Raw genomic sequence first — 19,028 nt, 5'->3', positions numbered from 1 at the left:
AAGATTTATAAAGATGAAATTATGGCAAGTTTTGATGTTATTTCCCTCTTTACTAATGTGCCTAGAGAAGAGCTTTTAATTCTTCTAAAAGATAAGTTATCAAAAACAGTTGTCACTCCTGACTATTTGCATAAATTCTGGTTACTTTGAACTTTGGCTTGGTCATGGGCAATCCATTATCTCCAATATTAGCAATTTTATTTAGAAATCTGAAGAAAAAGCAATCAGTTCCTTCTAATCGGAGCCAAGGTTATGGAAAAGATATACTGATGTTTTCTTAATTTGGAGTCATGGACCAGATTCTTTAAAGGGATTCCATCTCAACAATCAACACCCAAGAATAAAATTTACCTTGGAATTGGAAGGTAATTGTTCTCTCCTGTTCCTGGATGCCAAACTCACCCATGCATCAGAAAAGCTGAAGATCTCTATTTATATGAAACCCAAACATACTAACAGATACCTTCATGCACAATCTCATTATCTTCCCCAAAAGCTTGGTATCATTTATACATTAGGTAAATGTGCTTGCTCCCTCCTCAGTGAAGAAGAGATCACCAAAGAAGTAGTTTCTTCTTACAACCTTTCAGAAAAATAGTTATCCTAAGGACTGCAAATTACTATTTAATCCACCCCTCACCATATGGAAGATAATACTGATGTAAAAGGCTTTATATCTCAACTGTATATCAGCTCCGTCTTAACAACGTTAGCTAAAATTGTTAAGAAATTTAAAATCCACACTTCCTTTACTCCTCTGTTCCTTACTGGTACACCAAAACATGACAGACTAAAGTATTCAGGAGTTATCATCTTTGGTGTGACTGCAATATGCCCTATTTTGTTTAGATGGAGAACTCCATTAAGTTGCATATGGAAGAAAATGTGAAACATCGCATTTGGCAGAAATAGAGCTAGTGCACTATCTAATCATGTTCTTAAATTTGCTCAACCTAATTAAAGATTCTGCCCCTCATCCAGTGATCTGGAACAGTTCAGAAAACATTTTCAGAAGCTACAATGAGCTGGAGAGAGAAGAATAGTGGAATCAACAGAAATCATCCTCAATCTGGTCCATCTTAATACTAACCTTGGCTATAACTTCTCTGATTGTCACTCTTCAGCTATCCAAACTTTGCCATACACAGGATCATGCTCATATTTTTGTATTTCTTTTTTCATGTTATGCACCCAATGAAGTCTTCTACAAAGACAAAACTATTTGTGCATTCAAATAATAAGTAGTTATTTCTAATTTGGTATCTCTTGGCTTCTAGTTATTAAATTTCTTTAATTATGTTATATAGCTGAGTAAATCCGTTGTATCAAATATATAAGTATCAGTAAATCATAAAGTGAATCATAGATTTACTCTGAAATATTAACTATGAGCTCATAACACACCTTTAACAAGGAGCCTATCTCTTACTGAAACACGCCTGCCAGATGACACTATACTATTATCTCTTTGAAGCAAACTTTGTTTTTCTTCAGCTTCCTTTTTCAATTTTTTAGATAATGTAATCATGGTGACTTACCTAAAATAAAAAGAAGTCATTACTAATTTTCATTACTTACATCACGTACTTAGTTTGTGCATAAAAAAAAAGCTGAATATGAAGTGTGAAAGAAGTAAGAAATTAGAACTAGATGGCATGTAATAGTAAACAACATATGTAGAAATTTTAAATGAACTAAAATATTCTAGAAACTGCATTAGAATTCCAAGTTCTTGGTATTTTAACTTTTCTATAGACAAGTTAAAATTCCAAAGGTATCTATTTACTATTTATTTGATCTAAATTTAACTAGCTGCTTATTTCTGTATTAGTAGTTAAAGAAGTGTGCTGTAGATGACATATCCAGGTGCTTGGGAGAAAAAAAAAAAATATCATTAAGTATAGTCTCTGGGAAAATTCCCATGTTACTCCTCTTAAACACTATTATTATAATTATGGCTATTATAGCCTGTTTTTGTTTGGGAGTGTCCCTTATTTAAATACATTGGCTATCAATACTCAAAAGGGGTATATATATATTTAGGGCATTATTGGTGAGTATAGAAGGCAATTAAGGTAGAATAAAAGATGTGGAAAAATTTGGTACATACCTTTTTTGATTCTACGATGTCTTCCACTTCCATGATCTTGCTGAAGGCTGTTTACAAACGGGGGGGGGGGGGGTTTAGACGCGGGGAAAATAAGTTTGGATAACCCGGGTTAATATTAATAATATATATATATATATATATATAAATGTATACATATATTATTTTGAATTAGGGTGCATTTTTGTGGGGGAAGGGGAGGAAGGGTAAACTTATGTGGCAACTGGGGCAGGGTTAACGGGGCATGGAACCGTTTCGTTCGTGTGACCGTCTTCAGAACTTTTGTCGGAAATGAGACTCTCATTTCGGACAATTTTTCCACATCTTTTATTCTACCTTAATTGCCTTCTATACTCACCAATAATGCCCTAAATATACAGGGTGTTCGGGATAAATTTGACATATTTATAATTAATTATATTTTTCCGTAAGTTACATGTATTAACACACACTTCTCTTCATTTAAAAGTTTGGACCCTTCTTCATTCATATACAAGATGTCAGAAAGGATGGATAGCTGGAACCCACCTGAATCATGGAAGAGAATAACTTGTATCATGATGATTCGTGCCCGCCATCAAAATAAGGATATTACGACTGCTGCCCAATGCTCCCTGAATACAGTAAAAACAATCAGGCATGAACTAGAGACTTGCAATGGTGACTACGAGGATGTAGCAAGAAGAAAGATCCCTAGCAGACGATCTGATTGCGTTCGTACAGCAGAATTCCTCGCAAATCTGCAGGAACAGGTGTTGAAGAACCCTGGCATTGGAATTCGGGCTTTGTTCGTGGAGTTGCTAACTGTAGTCAAGCCCTGGATAACAAGGGTAGCCAATGGTAGGCCGTATGTATGGCAGCAGGATTCGGCCCCTTGCCACACCTCTGGGAAAAGTCAAAAATGGATGTCTGAAAATTTCTACGACTTCACCAGTCCAAATGTTTGGCCTCCAAACTCCCCAGACCATGGATTATTTTGTATGGGGTGCAGTTGAAAAAGACACCAATCGCACTTCCAGTAATACAAAAGCCCAGTTAATGGATAAAATTAAAACAGTTTTTGCGACCCTTCCCAGGGAGACTGTAGCATCAGCTTGTTCGAGGTTCCGAAGCAGAATTGAACTGTGATCGATGCTAATGGTGGTTATTTTGAGTAAATCTTGTTGATAGTATTGTAATTAACTCTGCCTGTAATGTTTTTTTGTCAATTCATTAAATTTAATAGATACAAAGAAGATTTTCTTTTTCCTTACGAAACTGTCAAATTTATCCCGAACACCCTGTATATACCCCTTTTGAGTATTGATAGCCAATGTATTTAAATAAGGGACACTCCTAAACAAAAACAGGCTATAATAGCCGTAATTATAATATATATCATAACTGAAAAAGGGTCTTTCTAGATTAAAGAATTTTTTGATATTATTAAAATTAAATTGAATGTTCTTACTATATGTATATAAAGATGTTTACTTATAAAGAAAATATCCCTTTCCAACTCATTCAAATTCATTTGCTGTCTCTATTGTTACCCTAATCCACCAATGACTCTGAGCTCTTTAATTTCCTCTCCTTAAAAATTGATCTTCTCCAATCTCACATCCCTACGAGTGAAATCATCTTCCTAGGAAATTTTAATGTCCACAAAACTAATTGGCTTTCTTTCTACAGTTGTACAGATCTAGCATGCAGAGATGCAGAAACGTTTACCATCGCCAACGACCACACAAATTGTTCACATGCCAACTAGAATACCAGATAACCTGAACCACTCCCCAAACACCCTAGATCTCTTCCTTACCAATGACCTCTGCCTTCCAAATATGATTGAGACTTTTAAACTGTTGAGAGGTGGTTACAGGGTTGACACTGGGGAGTTCTTTCGCTTGGTTGATCAGCGGGAAGGAGTGATGACAAGAGGCCATCCCTGGAAGTTACGAAAGGAAACTGTGAGCAAGAGGGTAAGGAGTGGTTTCTTTGTGTGGAGGGTGGTTGAGCCGTGGAATGCATTGCCTGATGGAGTGGTGGGAGCGAGAACGGTTAGTGAGTTTAAAGAGTGGTATGATAGACTTTGTGTTTCTCAGGGGGGGGGGGGACCTCCCCTTGATGAGTCTTGACAGACTTTATGTCTTAGGAAGGACCTCCCTCGATGAGTCTTTTGACTCCTTGGAGGCCTGAATAATAATAATAATAATAATAATCTAGTGCTCATCTCCTCCCGATGCAAAATGCTAACACAGCTACTCCCATACAATAGTTTGGCATTATAACAGTGCCAAGTGGGACAGCCACTGTGACTTCTATGCCTCATTCCCATGGTTGAACTATTGCTTCCACCTTCCAACAAAAATATGCACCAAACATATCACCAAAGTAATCCTCACTTGCATGGAAACATACATTCCCCACACTACTCTGAACTGCCATTCCCTAACTAAACCCTGGTTCTCCAAAAGATGTGCCAAGACTGTACAAATAAAAAAATCAAGCATACCACAACTAGCTTACATCAAGAAGTCCATCCTCCTTTAGTGCTTATACTCAAGCAAGAAATAGCTGCAAGAAAACTATCAATGTTTCTAAAACAGAGTTTGAAAGAGCAAAAAGCAAGAAACTTAGAGACTGTTCAAACGGCAGCCTTTTGGTCTCTTGCCAAAGAAACCGGTCGTAACTTTTGTCCAACACTATTCCCACCCATATCATACCCAGATGGCTGTATTGCATCATTACCTACAGAAAAAGCCAATCTCCTGGCTTCACACTTTGCTTCTAATGCACGCATAACTGACAATGGTAAATGTCCACAACCATTCCCCATGCATGTGTGCCCAATATACAATGCTCCCTATATCCTTTTGCCAGAAAAATATTGTCCTAATTAGATATAACGAAGTTTCCTGGCACTGATGGCATTCCTCCAATTGTCCTGAAGGTTTGCATACCAGAATTGACTCCTATCCTATGTCGCCTGTATATATTCTCTTACTCAACTGGTATCTATCCCACAGCCTGGAAACTGATCTATATTCAACCTATTCCCAAGAAGGGAGACAAATCACTGCCCTATCTCACTCAGCTCAGTTCTATCTAAAAAGAAATGGACAGACCCATGAATTCCCAACTCTTACACTACCTCGAAGGTACCCAGCTAATAAACAATCACCAGCATGGATTCCATTGCTGTCGATCAACAGGAGATATACTCACATATATCACCCATTTCTGGACAAATGCCATGAAGCAGTCTGATATGCCATGGAGAAGTTTGATATCTCCAGAGCTTCTGACTGGATCTAGCAAAATGGCTTACTAAGTAAACTTAATTTCTGCATTGAGGGAAGGAGGTTGCAATTACATGGTTTTAATATTTTTGGGATTTTCTGGGGATTGCAGCCATTGGTTAAGAAAGTGTTATGGATATGGTCAAGTTCAGTAGTTAGGCTACTGTTATCTGAACTGATTCATTTTGCCCTGTTACATAAGGTTTTTATAATCCTATACTGTTGACAGGGCAGGCGGTGTGACTGCTGGTGAATGTATCTACCTGTATGTGCAGTTTTCTGTAAATGAAGAACGGTAGAGATCCATCAGGCTGGCATGTAATCAGAGTATCTAAGAATGAGAGACTATTGTTGTTTTCCTTTTCCAAGGTAAACTGGATCGTTGTTGAAGTTTTTCCACTTGGTTATACTACAAGTTAAAGATCCAAAGAAATGATATACTTAGTTTAATCCTTTATCCAAGTGTAAGAAAAAAATTTGCGCCTGAAGTATTTCCAGAACTGGGACACTCATATATAGAATCTAGTGACTTCACATCATTTGCCTTAGTATCCCATGATGCAAAACATATATCCTTATGGACATGTATAATATTATGCATTATGGGAAGGGTCACTACCCAGACCAGTTTCAACCTTTATTGAAGTCTCATCAGTGGGAGCCAGAGGTGATACTAAAGTTGCCCCAGTCCTGAAAATACTCCAGGTGCAAAGTTTGTTTGCTTACACTTGGATAAAGGATCAAACCAAGTATATAATTTCCTGGTATCTTTAATTTATATGTAAACTGGATCCTTGGGTGTTGATTGTTTGTGTTTTATGAAATTGTGAAGTGTGGCTAAAAGGAGAACATATCATCCACATAGCATAGCCAGACAGTAGTTTTATGTGGGGCAGAGTTTAAGACTTTTTCTCTAAATGTCTCCATAAAGAAGTTGGCCAGGGGCAGAGGGAGTGGAAAAACTTCTTACAACAAAAAAATTTCCAGACGTGACTCCAGACTAAGTTGCATCTCATCTATTTTCAACATCTAAGATGAATCCAAAGTCATCCAGAAAGAAGGACATACAAACTACCCTGAGACAATTCAGCTTCAAGCCCTGAAACTTTAGACATCTGTAGCCCAATCAACAGAGGAAATCCAGGAATGTCCTATCACATACCAAGAATGGCAAGGTCCCTGGAACCGATGGTCTCCTTCCTGGGTTCCTTAAACACCTTGATCAGCACAGGAAGGTATGTCTGTCAGTCCTGTTTTCCATCATCATCTCTACTGAGAATCTAAGATAATTACAGTTTCCAAGCAAGGGAAAGACCCCAGGTCTGTTTTAAACCTTTGCTCAATTGCCCTTCTATGCTCAACCTGCAAGCTTCTGAAAAGAATCATACTGAAAAGGATCAGCCCAATCATCGAGATGACTCTCCCTATACAGCAAGCTGGCTTTAGGCCTGGCAGAAACCGCTGTGATCAAGTCTTGGCTTTAACAACTCAAATTGAGGCTGATTTCCAAAAGAAATTAAGAAGCTTGCTTTCACAGCTTAGTTTCATCATAAAATGCAAAACAACCTTACACTTCCTAGAATCCATGCTTGCAAACAAAAATTTATGTCCATATTGGAGTAAGGAAAAGCAAATGCAGATTCTTTCAGAACTGTTTGTCCCAGAGCTCTGTTTTGGCTCCATCTCTTTCTAACATCTTTATCTCAGACATTCCCTCAACAAGATCAAGCAAATATATGTATGTAGATGACATGGAGATACTTCACTAATCGCCATTATTAGTGAAGTATCTCCATGAGCAATATCCCAGTATCTGGGATATTGCTCCCTCATACATGGCATCAAGTAATTATAATATCCCTGCAAATAATGTGCACACAAAAACTTTCACATCCATTCCAATATTTGTGGACCTAACCCAAAACCACATTTACCATAAGAGACATTTACACCCAATCTGCTATTTAAAACAGAACCTAAACTAGTCAGCTACACTAACTACACACTAACTTCCATACACTGAGTCTTTCCAATACATACCTGGTATTCCATTTTAATGCTCTCTCTGGCTGTTCACTAAGTCATGATGATTGGCTTCCTCTCCTCACAGTTGAACACTAACACTAGTGTACTCTTATGACTGTACTTTCATCTATGCTTTTCTTTTCCTCCTATTCATAGATGACTTCTCAGTGATCTCAAATTTTATCCATATTGTTGATGATGACAGTACACTCCACTGCTCTTCATTTGAGAAACTTGATGCTCAAACGAAGTTTAAATATCTCGGATGCTGGTTAAATGAAGAATGCAATCCAGAAATGAAAATAAAAGTTAGAATTGAAATGGAAAGAAAAAATTTTCTCCTAATGAAATTAACACTGTGTAACCGCAATTTAAATTAGAGTTTTTAGAGTATGCATGATTAAATGCTATGTATTGTCTGTACTGCTGTACAATGCAGAAACTTGAACCTTAAAGCCTTTGAGGTGTGGTTATACAGACGAATGTTAAAAATCCCATGGACAGCAAAAACGACCAATCAGGAAGAACTGGAATAAACAGGAAAATCACGTGAACTTTTAGATACCATAAAAAGAAGGAAAACTGCATATCTTGGTCATCTACTTTGTAATGAAAAATATAAGATACTTCAATTGATTATAAAAGGGAAGATAAATGGAAGAAGAGGACAAGGAAGACGAAGAAAATCTCGGCTGGCAGACATCAGACAGTGAACTGGCATGAACTGTGAGGAACTGTTCATTCATGGTGGCCGAGGATCACTCAAGATCTGCCAAGGTGGTCGCCGACCTCCAATAGGAGATGGCACTCGAAGAAGAAGAATGCCTTAAATAGTAATCTCCTTGTCATTCTCCAGCAATGTAAGGAAAATTTGTCACTTTAATGCTAGCACAAATGTTTTTTCTTCAAGAAAGATCTCACCGCTCCTCTCTCAATGACACCAAAATCCCATCTCCAGACATGAGATGAGGTTTTGATGCTAATGAGAGGAGTTTGGTGTCATATCTTTCTCTCTTCTTGAGCTGACTTATGCCTCTAGCCTTTACTAGAAAAATATAAAATCATGTCCATAATCTCCTAAGCCTAAAAAAACTTGTGTCCTATTTGTTCATTATTCACCTATACAACTGAACTTATAAAAATCCTAAATTTGCTAAATTTTTACATTCTGAAATTAGGCAGATTTTGTAGTGTATCAAAAACCTCACTAAAATGTCTTAGTGCTAGGCAATCCAATAAAATAATCTCTCTCTTCCTGACTTGTTCCAATCACTTTCTCAGAAAGGTAGCCCTCCCTGCAATGCAATTTCTACAGCCATTATTCTGCTGAATTGTTGGCTTCCATCCGGCACTAGGCTGGACGTTGCCTGCCTGCAAAGCTGAAATGGGCACCCCCAAACAAATGACAATTTATTTATTTTTATCATAATCATGTGGAAAGAATTTTTTGTAAATCATAACTAACTTTGTAACTTTTTGTAACTGTAAATTTGCAGCAATTATATTGACTTACCTAATTAGTTATTACTTAATTCATTTACAAAAATTTAAAGAAAGAAAGAATGAAACTTCATACTAACACTTCAAAATGGTGCCCACCTGCAAAGCAGGCCCTGCAGGCCTGCTTCTGCCAGCCCTGGCTTCCATCAATCCTTTACTTTCCTTAAAACAATATGGTGCTCATTCACAGTTCAACTTCCAATAACCAAACCAATTTCTCCTCCTTCTCTTTCATTTTATTTACCTCTCTTCTCTAGAACAGTCCTTTTCACTTTTTTCCCAGGATTACAATCTCCAGTTGTACAATAAACACTAATATTTATCCACATGTAGCAATGATATGCATTAGGTTTTGTAACATTGCATGTATGAGATATATGAGGGATTTCTGAAAAGTCAGGTAACACATTCCCCCCCCCTTAATAATAGTGAAAATGGAATGAGATAAAACATGGTGGACAGATACTTATTAATAACATTCAAAAAGCACTGCAGTGGCTGTCTTTTTGAATGTTATTACTGTCATCTCACAGCAAATTCCAGTTGCAAGATGCAGCTGTGGTCCAAAACAGGTGTTTGTGAAGTTATTCATTTTTTTGCAAGCAAAAGGAGGTTCAACAAGTGACATTTACCATGAACTGACTGCTGTGTATGGCAAAAAGATGATGTCAAAGAATCAGGTATGTTTTTGGTGCAATAAATTTAAAGGACCATGGTGACATTGAAGATCAGCATTGGGTAGGCAGGCCTTCATCAAGCAAGACAGAAGACAACATTTCACACATTAAAGGCACTGTTCTTGAAGACTGGTAAGTGAAACAGCATGAAATTGCACAAGTGATGAAACTGAGCAAGTCCACTGTTTGTGAAATTGTTCAAGTCTTGGCTTTCAAAAGGTGGTCATGGAGAATGTTGCGATACTGCGACAAAGGCTTTTCTTACTTACCTAGTCACAGGAGAAGAAATGGATTCATCACTTTACCAACAGACAGCATGACTAAGAAACGTCCACAATTTCCTATGTGCAAAAAATTCAACACTTTTCTCACTGTCCAATCAATGCAGAGTTTTACTGTGTAATGTTGGACAAACTGAAAGCCAACACTCGACAAAAAGACCAGGACGCCTGATAAGTGGCATGATTTTGGTGTGTGACAATGTTATTCCACATACTGTGCACACCACTCTTGAGTGGTTGTGCTGTAATTGTTGGGAAACTCTATCACATCCCCGCCCCCCGTACAGCCTAGACTTAGCGCTTCAGACTTCAATTTGTTCAGACCCTTCAACAAATACTTTTCTGGAAGGCATTTCACTACAGATGAAGTTCATCAGGCAGTGAGATGTTGGTTACTGAGTATGAGCATGGACTTCTTTAGTACTGGTATTGATAAGCTGATCTATCACTGGAACAAGTGAATCAAAATTTGGAGACTTTGTGGAGAAGTAGTGCATGCTCACTTATTTCTTGGTGTATGATTTCAACTTCCTATTATTAAACACCCTCCGAAAAAAAAAAGTGTTATCTTACTTTTTGGAAACCTGTATTTGGATTCTGTCTCTAGGAACTTAAAAAAGAAAATTCTGGACTATCAGAGGATAGTAATGATATTTATTAATGACTCATCTCTCATTGATTTCCTGCAGATATTTTCATGGTCATGTCATCAGAAATATTATCATTAATTTCCCACTTTCCTATAAATTAGCTTCTGTTAATAAGGAGCATTTTCTCTGAAATAACTTTCATTTTTACATTTCCCAGAAAGTACAGTCTGCAAGTATCAATTTTATCACAACACACTGACACACTTATGAAGTCAGCACTCATCATAGGTTCATTCAACTGAAAACATATTTATCACATTGAACCTTAAAATCTTTAGCGTTCCTTGCATTCACATTGTCAAAACAATATGTTTTGATAATGTGTTTTTTAACACTCACAATTCTCCATGTAAAAAATCTACCTCCTGGTTCTTCTTCCCCTCCCCTCTCAATCTTCTATTCTTTTATAATCCTCACTGTATTAATCCAATAAGAACTGCTCACTAACTTAATCATCTCTATCATATCACCACTTTTTCCCTTCTCCTATTCACTCTGATGAGTGACACTGCAGTTTCAATTTTAATAAGTGCAGGGTATTGCACTTTGGAGAACAAAAGAACTATGCTTTAGGACAGCATTTCTCAAACTTCAGATATCCACGTACCCCTTCTTAAATTTTCATTATTACCAAGTATCAAAATAATAATACCTTATCAAAATAATAATAAATAAATAAAGTATATTTCATTGTAAATGTCTATTTTATTTGAATTTATATGTTCATGTAAACAAAAAATATGATTTATTTTTTATAGAACAAAATTTGGAATAGGTTCCTCTTCATTTCCCGCCCATGAAAATCCACATTTCAAATAATTCATATCATACATACGAAGATTTTTCATCTTCTTCCTAGTTGGTTTTCTAGAGATGTCAGACGACACACCCGATTTCATTTGATCCACATACAATATCATCATTTTCTTGTTGCTTACAGCTACTTGTATTTGCATATTGCTCTCTTTTTTGCATTTTATAAATCCAGTAGGAGAATTCAGACATAATATATAATTTATTGAGAAATATATGTTTAAAATAGTTTTTTTTCCTTCTTAATAATGATTCCATGCGTTAATGATGCATAGCCAAAAATTGCCACGACCCCCCCCCCCGAAGACCTTTCACATACCCCTGGGGGAATGCATACCACACTTTGAGACACTGCTTTAGGAGATGGATGAGACTCAAGATTTGTAAGTGATGGCTGACAGTGGCCCAAAGTTCAGAGAGCAATGTAAGTGTTGCAAAGACGACATAGTGCATTATTGCTATGAATAGGGAGCCCGATCACAAGTAGAGATAAGGTGGTGGTCAAACTACACACGAAAACTATCATGCTCAAATTTAGTCACATAGTTTCCATCATGATGTGAAAACTGGATAAGATCCAGATGAGTAACTTAGGCAATACTGGGAGCCAGGAATGTTGGTTATGGGCAAAATTTGAGGAATAAGCTGCAGAGTTTAGTTGAATAAGTGGAAAGGAGGTGACACAACAGACATCATGTTAGTGAGAGGAATTTACTGGATTAATAAAGAAAGGATTATACATAGAGCAGAAGGTGGGAGAACAAGAGGAGAGGCCATCCCTGAAAGTTGTGTAAAGAAGTGATGAAGAGGGTAGATTTCTTACATAGAGAGTGGAATGGAATGCACTGCAAGGAATGTATTGTGAATGCTAAGAATGTTAACATGTTTTAAGATTCAGTTATGCTGCTTGTGAGTGAGATGTTCAACAGAATCAAATAACTTCATGAAGATTTGTTCTAATAACAAAGTTTTCACACCAGCAAATTTCTATTTTAGTAATGAATATTCAAACATATGTCTTAATTTTGGTATTGCACACATAAAATTTAGCACAGGGCATGTTTTATAAAAATATCCCATCGTCGATATTTATGTCTACCTTTATTATAACATTCCCCATGGAATCAAATGACTTTGTAAGATTCCTGCAAAATGGAAATGGTTATTATCACACTAAGTTCATCCAGAATCCTTAGACTTAACTTGCTGATAATACATTACATTCACTTCATGCAAAATATTTACCATAACCTTATGTAAGTGGGGTCTTCTAAGTCTTACTCTCTGTGACCTAAGTATCAGATTATTTACTACAATGATCACAATTTAATGTGATATGTTAAGTGCACAATTAAAAACTACAACAGTATATGCAGTCCCCTTAAATTCTGCTGTTACCCTTACACAAAATGGAACTAGACTGATAAAAGCATGTTTTTTTGAGAATTATGCTCTCCCAACCCAATCTTATATTATTATTATTCAGGCCTCCATGGAGCAAAAGACTCATCATGGGAGGTCCTTTCTAAGAAACAAGTCTATCAAGACCTTAACCTTTCAGAAAATGTAATTATCATTCCAGAAATGTACTCTGATCTATAATTTATGACAGCAATGTACTATAGGTGTTCTAGCACATATACTTAAAACTTTCTGCAAAATTCCATATAATTCCATTCTAGATGATCATAACCTAGAAGCTTATGAGCATCTAGGTTACTAAATATTCTTAACATTGAAGTTGATTATTCCTTCAAATGCAACCCATTCTTAATTTTCTTTTTCCCCAACAGATACTACATCCAAAACATCTGCATACTCTATAAGTCTCTTCATAGAAATTGTGCTTTAGCATGCTCAGTGAACAAAGATCTCTAGACATTAACATCAAAACCATTTAGATGCAGTCAATGAGCATTATACAAATCCTTCTTTCCATCAAATACAGACCCACAGATTCACAATCCTACATCATTCCTTCTGCTATACTCTTCAGTTTCGTCTCTTCTAACAACTCTTTTACATCCTCCCTCAGAGTACTTCTCACCTATCAAATCATTTGTGCCAACCAAGATGATCATTTCCTTCAACTTACCTTTTTTGCATCCAGATGGTGTGACTAATATTATGAATTTATGCTCCACGGAAACGTAATTTTATCATACTTTCATTTCATACTATCCAATTGTTCTGCTTCATAAAGGAGGTGATAAGAGTAAGGCTTTGAATTATAGGACAATCTGCTTGTCTGGAGTTATGTTCAAGTTTTTGGAGAAGCTAATGAAGACAAGGATTCAGAACTGGGTGCACAGTAGTAGAATTCTCTTTAATGGACAACACATCCATTATAGTCTATGGGTTTGCTAAAGGAAGATTGTGCTTTAGCAATCTGCTTACTTATTACAGTAAGGTGACAAATACATTGGACAAGGAGGATGCATATACAGTAGTATATTCAGATTTTGCAAAAGCTTTCAACAGATTACCACATAACAAACTAGTAGTAAATCTGTTCCAATTTAACTACTAGTTTGTTATGTGGTAATCTATTGAAAGCTGTTGCAAAATCTAAATATACTACTGTATATGCATCCTCCTTGTCCAATGTATTTGTCACCTTACTGTAATAAGTAAGCAGATTGCAAAAGCACAATCTTCCTTTAGCAAACCCATAGACTATAATGGATGTGTTGTCCATTAAAGAGAATTCTACTACTGTGCACCCAGTTCTGAATCCTTGTCTTCACTAGCTTCTCCAAAAACTTGAACATAACTGCAGACAAGCAGATTGTCCTATAATTCAAAGCCTTACTCTTATCACCTCCTTTATGAAGCAGAACAATTTGCCATCTTTTCATTCCTTTGGGATCTGGGCTAATCTAAGACTCGTGTCGAAAAGGTAAGTTAAAGGTATTATTCTTATTATTACATAACACCTCGAAGGAGTCCAAAGACTCATTGAGGGAGGGCACCTACTCTACAACTCTCCGTCTCCACCACTTAATCCACCAACTACAGCGAACTACCACTACCACCATCACCAATGCCATCTACTAGTATTTATTATTATTATTATTACGTGACACCTCCAAGGAGTCCAAAGACTCATCAAGGGAGAGCACCTACTCTAGAATTCTCTGTCTCCACTACTCAATCCACCAATTACAACTAACCCCAACTATACCAACACCATTTACTGCCCACCACCACTAGTATTTCCACAGACAATTGCAAACATCCATGCCCATGGCAGGATTCGCACCTGCAACATTTTGCTCATTCTACCTTCTGGAAAACAGACGGTAGAATGAGCAGGGTGGTTGGTTCAAATCATTCGATATTTTTTCAAATCTTTCGTCCTATTCTTCCTCATGCAAAACCATAATTCTCCTCAGGTAATTCCTCACACATTTAATCTCTTGCCTCAACTTTGCGAACTCCACTTTCATATCTTGAATTAGTTTTTCAGTGCCATTTATATAATATCTATAAACAAAAAATAAAATTGAAAGTACACATTTATGACCCAACTTCAGATCATTCAGATCAAGAAGTCTGATTTTATGCCAAACTAGAAGAATCTTTATAGTACAGTAAAGAATGTTGTATAATTATCATGAGCAACTTAAATGCAAAAACAGGTTAAAAGAATAATAACCTAAATTCAATGGAACAGTTTAGAATGAGGAAAAGAAATGAGTGAGAGAGAGAGAGAGAGAGAGAGAGAGAGAGAGGAGAAAGACTGCTGAAATTACTGAAAGAATACATTATTATTATTATTATTATTATTTCGTGTTATCTTCATCTACAAGAATGCCATCTACTGCCCACCACTACACTAGTGTTTGTTATTGTAACCTGCGTGTGTCCTGAAGGCCGATTTGCCAGTATGTATGCGGGAAGAAAAACCCTGCTACCTCCAAATGAGATCGGTTAACTCACCTTCAACAGAAAAAAATCATATAAAGATTCCTTCCATCACAACGAGAATCAACCTTAGACCTTTTCCAACCGAAGGGTGCAACATACCTTTATTCTTCGAACTGTGCTATGGAGGTGTCAAAAAAAAAAAAATTTTTTTTTTTTATTTATTATGAATTTACTCTTTAATAAAAAGAATCATCATAATGGTCTGGCCATCAGTGATGGCCAGACCATTAATAAAACAGATTTTATAATAAATAGAAGAATTATTGTAGATGACAAATTTTAAACAGTTTTTGACAGGGGAAGTGATCACAGAATGGCGAGATCTACAATTAATCAAAAAAAAAAAAAAAGGGGAGGGGGGAAGAAAGTAACCAAACAGAAGTTCAGTGCAATAAACCTATAAAATTTAAAACTGAAAATGCAGAATATGAAGTTACTTTAAAAGAGAACCGTCAAATAAATCAGACAGCAAAGAGGGAAAATACTTAAATAAGATTAATATAAAAGAACTGAATAGGCTGGAATTGTGGGCATGGGAAAATGGATAGCAGTTCAATGTCAGTAAACGTCAAAGTGCATTACTTGACGTTTAATATAATAAACATTGGATTGGTGAGATTATGCTAGAAGAAAATGATTAGGCTAGGGATCTTGGAATGTTAGTAGACAGGAAGTTGAAGATCAGGGGCCAAGCAAAGAAGCAAATACAACTCAAAAGATAATTGCAATGCTGAAACGAATTCACATGTGAAGATAAGGATGTCATTTTGCCTCTTTACAAGGTCTTGATATGATTCTTTAACAATACTTGTGACATAATGATTATAAAATTTATACACGTTTGCACAAGAATAATATTTAGTTTGCCAAATATTTCGGTCTGAATATTACAGACCATCTTCAGTGGCTACATAGGAATAGTTTTAAAAAACAAGGTGGAATATGAACAATAGATCATTCACACATAGAACAAGCCATGTGATGTCATATCACTAAGTATTAGAAGAGTAAACATTTTAAAAGTCATAATTAAAGATAGTAATTCACAAATTCATGTAATAATCTTAAATAACATTAGACTAATATAGGAAATTTACATAAAAAAAGCAACAATAATAATAATGTGTTATCCTGATTAAACTTTCCCAAAATTTTGATATAGATATACAGTCATTACGATTCAAGTTAGGACGTTGAAGTAAGGCCTCCACACTTTCTTTAAATAAACATTCAAATTTGTAGTGACATCTGTGTAGGAGGAGAGTCTTAGACCAAAGGATGTTGTGGCTTGTTTCTAACCCATGCTGAGCTAATCCAGATTTCTTGGGTTTGTTGTGTTGAATTGATGCTCTTGAATTCTTTTTTTTTATAGAACGTCCAATTTGTCCAAAGTAGGAAAGATTACAGTTACAAGGAACTCGATACACACCAGGTAGAGACCAGGTTGAGCATTTATCTTTAGATGAAGAAAAATGGGTGGATAATTTGTTAATAGGTATAAGTGGCTGTTAAATCATATTTCTTCAGAATTCTTGGTTCTGAAAATCCCGGAAATGTAAGGAATTGGAACTCGACGTATTGAATCTTTGCTGTTCTGTGTTGGATTGTAAGAATCGAAAAGATGTTGTGTACTCTTTTCGGAGAAGCCATTTAGTTTCATGTGATGTTTGATAGTCGAAAGTTCTTTCTGTAATAAATGAAAAGTTGAACAATTAGTTTTGGCTCGTCGGATTAAACATTTTATGATTCCTGTTTTTTTGACAAGGATAATGAGCAGATTCTTTGAGAATATAACGACCTGTGAAAGTTGGTTTTCTGTAAACCAATATTTGGCAAATTAAATATTATTCTTGTGTAAACGTGTATATATTTTATAAGGTCTTGATAAGACCTCACTTGAACTATTGTGTACAGGTCTGGTCTCCTAGTATCCGGTGTAATTCTGATATATTAGAGAGAGTGCAGAAGAGTGTGTTAAAAATGATATCAGGATTGTGGAATACTGATTATGAAGACAGACTAAGAATTTGTAGACTGCAGACACTAGTAAACAGGAGAAAGAGGGGGTGATATGATTGAGAGTGTTACAAACTTCTGAAAGGGGCATACAGGATTTCAGTTTTGGAAATTTTCATTTTATGGAAGGTGGGAAAAGGACAAGAGGGCATCCTTGAAAGCTGAGAATGAATTCTGCTGGGGGGGGGGGGGCTAGATTTTTTGCTCATAGGTGGTGCGTGATTGGAATGGATTGTCACTGGATGGTATGTGCAAGCGGTGTGAATGAATTCAAGAATAAGTATGATAGCTGGTGCATGTAGTATGTGGCCTCTCTCGATGAATCCTTGACTCCTTCTCTCTTCTAATAATAATAATAATAATTAAGATCTGTGAAAGAGATGGAGTCATTTCATATGCAAGAAGTAACAAACTTTCAAAAGAAATTTTAGATTTATTAAGAAAATAGAGTGAAGTAAAAAGAGATGCCACTATAAAAAATTCAATAAAATACTTGGAATTATGCAGAACCAGTGCTTCTTTTGGGGTGGGGGAAGCAAATGGTATGCAATAGTATGACATACAGATACAAGGTAAATATGCAATTTTTATACATTTACCTAGTATATCAGAGTATACTAGGTAAAGTATACCACATTGTTTTATGAAATAAGCACTGTGCAAAACAAATTAGTAAAAAGAATGACATGAAATCCAATCTTTAATACCATAAAAATAAAATAAACCAGTGAAAATAATAAAAATATGAAAGTTCTGAGAAGAAATTTAGCAACAGGATAAAAGAAATTGCTCTAAAAGAAATGAATAAAATAATCAGAGGGAGAAAGAAATGAAATAATAAATAGAATTAAAGAATATTATAAAAACAGTGACAAAAAGAAATTTAGAGGTAATCAATTTCAAGAAGAGTTGTGAGTTGAGGATATGCCAAAAGTTATGAGAAGTTGAAGTTTTGAAAATAATGAAACAGGAAAAAGATTCCTGAAAAAGATGCGATTCAAGTGGAATCATTAAAATTTGGAAGGAAGACAGTGTCTGATTACTTGGCAACTCCTCACACCTTGTTTAAAACAGAAAAATCCAAGAAGCATGGAACAATGCATTAACAATTATTTTAAAAAAAGTGAAAAGGAAAATATCAAGAATTACAGGTCCATTAGTTTATTACTAGCAGTATATGAAACATTTATAAAAGTAATAAATAACAAAATAATGCAACAACTTGAGTATATGTAATTAAAGGAGCAAGACGGGTTTAGACATAATTACAATACCACTGATTATATTCATACTATGACAAATAATAAAAAAGACAACCAAATATATGAAAAATTTCACAGTTAAACAACAAAGAATAAATAAGTCTTACAAGAGAAAATTTTCAACAGCAATGAATGAGGGTAAGGTATACACTGTCATTTTATTTATTTATTATTTTTTACAGCATCTTCCTGGAGTCCAGAGACTCATTGTGGGAGACCCAAATTAACCATTATACACAAAAATCCTATCATCTCTATTTAAATCTGTTCACCATCAGGAAACCAACAACCAATTCTGACACTCCATTCCACTCACTACTCTCCACGCAAAAAAATCTGGTCTGCACACCCCTACTAACCACACTTTTACATAACTTCCACAAATAACCCCTAGTTCTTTGACTATTTGTTATACATTGAAAAATTTCACTTGCATCAATTTTATAATACCCTTTTAATATCTTAAACGTTTCTACCATGTCCCCT

At 35.8% G+C, this 19,028-nt stretch overlaps 1 protein-coding gene across 3 annotated transcripts in view; it reads right to left on the bottom strand.

Moving 5' to 3' along the window:
• The window catches only part of LOC150109666 (NEDD8-conjugating enzyme UBE2F-like), a 148,676-nt gene that overhangs the window by 126,125 nt on the left and 3,523 nt on the right, over positions 1-19,028 (bottom strand). For 2 of the 3 annotated variants that reach the window (XM_090409607.1, XM_090409623.1), the window contains one exon: positions 1,405-1,538. In XM_090409607.1, the coding sequence (XP_090265733.1) occupies positions 1,405-1,528 (124 nt within the window). In that variant the 5' untranslated portion in view covers positions 1,529-1,538. Of the gene's footprint in view, positions 1-1,404; positions 1,539-15,276; positions 15,383-19,028 lie in introns of those variants that run through there. The other variant, XM_090409615.1, reaches the window with a different exon arrangement.

The sequence above is a fragment of the Typopeltis vanoorti genome, chromosome 2 (genome assembly GCF_054136105.1).
Source record: "Typopeltis vanoorti isolate ZY-2024b chromosome 2, IOZ_Tvanoo_1.0, whole genome shotgun sequence".
Lineage (NCBI taxonomy): Eukaryota > Metazoa > Arthropoda > Arachnida > Uropygi > Thelyphonidae > Typopeltis > Typopeltis vanoorti.
This window is presented reverse-complemented; position numbering and strand designations above follow the sequence as displayed.